Source organism: Pleurodeles waltl, chromosome 3_1 (assembly GCF_031143425.1).
Source record: "Pleurodeles waltl isolate 20211129_DDA chromosome 3_1, aPleWal1.hap1.20221129, whole genome shotgun sequence".
In the NCBI taxonomy this organism is placed as follows: Eukaryota; Metazoa; Chordata; class Amphibia; order Caudata; family Salamandridae; genus Pleurodeles; species Pleurodeles waltl.
In genome coordinates this window covers 795387413-795393412 of record NC_090440.1, presented here as the reverse complement: position 1 = coordinate 795393412, position 6000 = coordinate 795387413, and the positions used below count along the sequence as shown (strand labels likewise).

At 37.8% G+C, this 6000-nt stretch overlaps 1 protein-coding gene across 2 annotated transcripts in view; it reads right to left on the bottom strand.

Annotated features, from left to right (window-relative positions):
* Positions 1-806: 806 nt before the first annotated feature.
* NRIP3 (nuclear receptor interacting protein 3) overlaps positions 807-6000 on the bottom strand; it is a 294860-nt gene continuing 289666 nt past the window's right edge. Inside the window, exons 7-8 of one of the 2 annotated variants that reach the window (XR_011201434.1) lie at positions 4055-5131; positions 808-2140 (exon numbers count right to left, since the gene is read on the bottom strand). Coding sequence is in view for 1 of the 2 variants with exons in the window: in XM_069223652.1 (XP_069079753.1) it covers positions 5116-5131 (16 nt within the window). In the remaining variant the exon portion in view is untranslated. Of the gene's footprint in view, positions 5132-6000 lie in introns of both variants that reach the window. The other variant, XM_069223652.1, reaches the window with a different exon arrangement.

Genomic DNA, 6000 nt, shown 5'->3' with positions numbered 1-6000 from the left:
TCTGTATATGTGTGGGTGTAATTGTGCCAGTATTGGTCACTGTTGTTGTAAGTATCCAGAGATCGTGACCTTTTTAGGTACCTGCTTTCTGAGGGATGGATGTCAGTGGCATAACAAAGGCCCCCTCAGCACAGCACTCTAGATTCGGAGCTCCTGCGTGAGTCCGGAGGGGGGCCCTCCAGCTACTGTCCAGTGACTCCCTCAAGTTTGGTTAAGGTGGATGTGGGCATTGTCCAGTCTGAAGCATACGTGAGGTAACTCAGGCTATGACGTTTTGTTTTGTTTGACTTTAACCCATTTAATGAATGAGCAGAAAGTTCTTTCCCAGCCGGACACAATACCTCATTAAGGAATGTCATTACAAGGCCTTGGGCCAGCAGGGTAACTGTGCCTTGCAGCACTACCGCACTGGCTGAGTTTACCTGATGAACTAGGTAAAACGACCACTCGTACCATTTTTTTTTGGAGTATTATATAACTTGGCTCAACGGTACCTTTTTTGAGGTGCACAGGGTTTAAGTGGTTGATTCAGAATCACAGGCTCCTGAGCCGGGGTTCGAACCCGTGCCCCCAGTTCCAAGAGAGACCACTCTAGTCGCTATGCCACACTTCAACTGGCCTGTTTTTCATCCATGGATGCCTGATTATGTCGATCTCGAAAGATATTTGCCGCAGTGAAAAATAAGGAGGCGATGTTGTTGATCCTGGTGCTCAGTAGCAAGGCTCTTCTACACAAACCACACCTCCCGCACGTCACTGGCTGCTAGAGTGAATTATCAAGTTATTTAACAAAAACAGACAACAATCAAGGTTATTTTAAACTTTAATTATCATATATGAAACACAAGACCAGAGTAGCAAACTGCTAAACCAATATATAAATAAATGTACTTAAATATATTCAAGGTTTAGTAAAGGTATTTCTAAAACATATTTGCTGGTTTATACACAGAGCAATCAACTCCTCAAACACGTGTAGACTATATAATAGAAAATATTTCCACTTCACTAGTTCTAAGGACGAAAATATAAAATACCTAAAAAATCTTATTACACATAATTGTGCACAGTTCTGGTAAAACGCACTTACAAAGCTACGAGTCGAAAGGGAGCTTTACACACAAAAAGCAGGCACTATTTTTTTTATAAGGCTAGATTCCGTCTTTGTAGCTATACCAAGGACAAGGCTCTCACACCACCAGTGTTATGGATTGGTAAGTGGAGGCTGAAAGACCACCCTGTACAGTTTGCTCTAGTAATCCACTTAATGAAGGTAGTTATGATATCCAAATGACCGTGTCTCGTGGCTAAAGCGTGATAAAAATAATTTCAGTGCCTGACAGGCAAAAGGAAAACAGAACATGCTTTAAAAGATTCACTATGTTTCCTAAGAATTGGAGATTTCTATTTTTCATACTAGAGCTGTGGCTTAAGAAGTGGTATTCTGTGTGCACGTTATTATTTATTTCCCGTGCAAAAATGTAATCTGCTAAGAAAGAAGGTTGCAGAGAGAGTGGAGGAATGTGGCCCGTGTTGTTTGAGGTGGGTGTCTGGGGTTAACGTGAACCCCAACCTGTGGACATCCTAACTCCCGGAGACTTGAACTGTAAGTCTTGTACTTGCCTCAGAACTGTACTAACTTTTCTTTCCCCTAGAACTGTTCTGAAAGTTGAACTGTCAACTTTTAAAACAGATATTTGCTATTTTCTTGAACACTATTTAGCTTGCCAAATTGAAACAAAGTGGTATTAATACATATTATGATCCCCTTCTTCACCAGCGATTTCATGACGGTAACACCGCCATGAAAAAGCTAGCAGAGATGGGTTGCAGGAGGCTCTAGGGGGCCCCCTACACTGCCCATCCACTTGGCATGGGCAGTGCAGGGCCCCCCTGGCCAGCCCCGTCATAATGTTCACTGTCTCTATTATGAGCAGGAGCCAATGCTGTAGTCTGTTTCCTGCTGGGCCAGTGGGAAACTTGTAATGGGCCTGCAGGGATGCTGCCACAATGGCGACAACCTACCTGTCAGGACTTCGACGGATGGGCTTTTCCGTCTGCCGAAGTCATAATAAGGCCCTATTTCTCATTTTGATATAGTATAGACAGAGCCAGCTTCCTACAGCTAAGTAAAAAGAGCCTGGTATATTTAAAGTTTAAGTTGTATTGGATTTATATCTAAACCTTTGTCTTAAATGTTTTTTCAGGAAGTACTTCAACTTGTACGTGTGGATGAAGTGACAAGAATGGATGTTCAGTAGCTAACCTTATTGGCAGCAATGTGAATATCACTACACCAGGCTCTTTTCCACATGGCCCTGAATGGCACAAAGTAGTTTTAAGAATGAAGATTACTTGATCCATGTTATTTTCCTCACCTCAGAATTTCAAACATCACACCTGCACTCTGGTATTTTGTCAGTGTGGGTATATAACAGAAATGTGTTGTGATTTTGCTTATGGCACACATTCTCTGTTTTCAAATGAAGCATCGCTGTCAGCCAACACAAACATCTTTATTAACCATTTGCTTTGAAATCGTGTGGTCCATCAATTTAGAACACATTTTCATCCTGTTTTTACTTAACTAAGACGTGAAACTACTTCAATGTGATTATGTCATGTAGACAGAAATACTTGCAGAACGTCAACTTACAGGAGATCATAATCAAGGTTATCTTACTTAACTTACTACATTAGGAATGTATACCCTCCATCACATCACCAGATCACTGGCTGACAGCCAGATCCTATTACGATAGCCCAAGTAAGTACAATCATTTATTTCAGAGTTATTAATAATAAATAAATATAAATATTTTAAATTGTATTAAATAATTCTGAAGCCAGGGTTATTCATGAAAATTAAATTATATTAAATTAGTTTCCATATAATATATTAAATAAAATCATGTGGACACCTTTGGAAAATGATTTAAGAGCATTTAAAGTGCTTGGTGCTTTTGTGCTAGATATAAATTATCTGATTACACATGAGGGCTTCCAGTCTGCGTGGATCTTTCTATAGAAATACGAACAGAATGTGGTACTTTTACTTAAAAACATCTCTTGATTTAGGATTCAGTGCTTTCTATTCATAGCCTTCCATATTTATCCCTGATGAATTTCTTGACTTGAATATCTTCACTTAGACAGTTTTACCAAAAGTAAGTGAAGAATATGCAATGGGCATGGTGCATTTTTATAGGTCAAAATTATCAGATTTCAGGTGCAGGCTTGCAGGTAACTAATGTGAATATCCTCCTAGTGTCTTGTATTAGAAAATCCAACAAAATCTTCTACACTTCTTTAAACCTGTTTCTATTTAGAATTATATATTGTTCTTAGCCATACAGGAACAAAACAAATTCAATGTAGGGATTTGGGTTTATTACATAGACACCTTTCTTCCTGAATGTGAAGCCAAAGAATCTCATTCAAAGACTCTCTTATTTTAATACATCTCCAATACAGAGAGCAGTTTTGAATTTAGCTGTGTTACCTGTTAGAGAGTTATTTCAGTCCTTTCAGGCTACTCTGGACACGTCTTTACATGCCCGACATGCCAGGAACAATTTTGACAGTCTATTACAGTGGAATAGAATCCACTCTGAGCATGTAAAATATAATTAATTCCGTCATGAACTTTCTACTACATGTTGTAAAAATTCCAATACTCCTAGATCAATAGCCATGACCACATATTTGGAAACAGAAGGACAATCTAAGAATGAGTCAAGTATTCAAGAATGGACACAGCAATGTCTGGAGAGGAGTACGGGAAGCCAAAAGATGTTGGTGTGGACATGGCAAGTGTTGAATGCAGATAAGAAAAATTATTGGTGTTTCAGAAGCATGATGTTGTGTTTATGTCACCCATTTCATGTTGTCCATGAAACTAAGGCGCATATTTAAAAAAAGTGGCGCTGCACCAAGTGCAGCGTCACTTTTCTGACGCTACTTAGCGCCGCCTACCGTCACCATGTGTGCATCATATTTAAGATATGGCGCACCATGGCAGAGTAGGGGGCCATAGTGTAAAAAATGTTGAGGCTATTGATGTACTGTTCAGGGTTAGCATCAAAATTTGGGCGCTAACCCTGAAAAGTATATTGGGGCGCATTGTAAAAAATGGTGTGCCCCCTTTTAACCCCTGCTCTGAGCAGGGGTAAAAGTGCCAAAACAAATGACTCAAAAAATCTCTTAGATTTCTTTGCACGATTTTTTGGGCCTCCTTAACTGGGGAACGCCCCCTTTGCATACATTATGCATGATGCATGCATAATGTAGCGCAAAGGGTTACAAAGTGGTGCAATTCATGCATCATGCCATTTTGTAAATATGGCATGGGGAAAAGGCCACCTTAGCGTAAAAAAAAATAACTACTATTAAAAGCTATTTGTCTTGCCTGAATATAAATTTGATTATATGCTGTCCTTTGATTGGTGATTCTGCCAGCTCATCTACACACAAATTCTCACAGCAGTATTTGTGCTCTTATATCTTTAGCCCCTGTCTATTATCCTTAAAAATGTCCTAGCATGTTACCACATTTTCAATGCAGAATGAAATGAATTGACTACAGACAATTAAGAAAAACAATTGAAATTTTGTTCCTTAAAACGATTCAGAGCCGATGTGACAATGGTGCAGAGTTGTGATAACTGTTTGTGTTAAAATTAAATTAAAGGCTTCACAACAAAGAAATGTAATGGATAGTAAAATGAGCAACTGTTCTTTTATAATCTATTTTACATATATTGTGATTGCACATTTTTCCAATTTATACTTTATAAATGAATATTGCCTCTAAAACAGCAACTTATAATAAATCTTCTATGGTCAGTTCAAATAATCCAACATGAAAGTGGTCTAAAAAAGAATTTCTGATTTTTGTTAAAACACTTAAAACTGGTGTAAACTTTTAAAACGTTCCCAAAATTAGGCATATCGCAGCATATTCAGAAATCTACACATGTACACTGTACACTACTGGCTACAGCACATGGCTTCAGTGAGCTATACTATTGAACAGCATGTAATCTCAATGAGTTGTTCTTCCATCTGCAGAAGAGGTCTTCCTTTTCTTACAGGGTTCTGTACTTTAATTCATCATTATTTTTCTGAAGACCTGAAAAAAATGGTAAAGACAAACTAAGACTCACATTCCTATATTCATGTGTTGCAGACAGTATCACTGGTGGTGACAGTAACACAATAATGCACTGAAAAATGACTTTAGAGTGAGATGATGAAGTTTATATGCACCTGATAAAGGAGACATTATGCCACACAAAGCACTGAGGAAAGCACACAGGGTTCTGCAGGAAGGAAAATCAATACCGAACAATTGATTAATTGGAGTAGGTGAAATTCCATAAATACTGACTTTTATTAAGTGGATTTTGATATTTACAAACATAAGTTCCAAGATTTGTGCACAATTTTCTGTGACTGAAGTTTGGAGGAGCCATTTTAACAAGTATTTTGCAAAAATGTCATAAATCAATTCATCATGGGGTTACTTCTACTATTTGAGATGATTTATAACTTTTTGGGGCTTTACAAACATCCCTAAGACTACTCATGGAAATGTACAAAACAAAAATCATACATTTTTAGGAGTATTCCTCCATTAAACAAACTTTTGATTGATCTGTAAGACTGGGGAACTGGGCTTGTAATCTTTGGGAAAAATGATGAACTGTTGTAAGTTGTGGACTAATGATGAAATGAAGTGGAAAGTGCATACAGTTTTAGGTTGTGTCCCTCCTAGGTTTGTGCTTGCTTTTCTTGCTTTCTATGTTTGTACCATGTGTAGCTTTTTGGTTTCAAGTTATTCTGGTTATTCTGATTGAAGGCAACATTTTCTACCCGTCAATCCATTAATCAATCAAAACATTTATTCAGAATAAATATCCATTAAAGTATATACATTATATTAAATAAATCAAATCACAAAAAAGTAAGGGTGAAAACTGCAATGGCAAAATAACATTG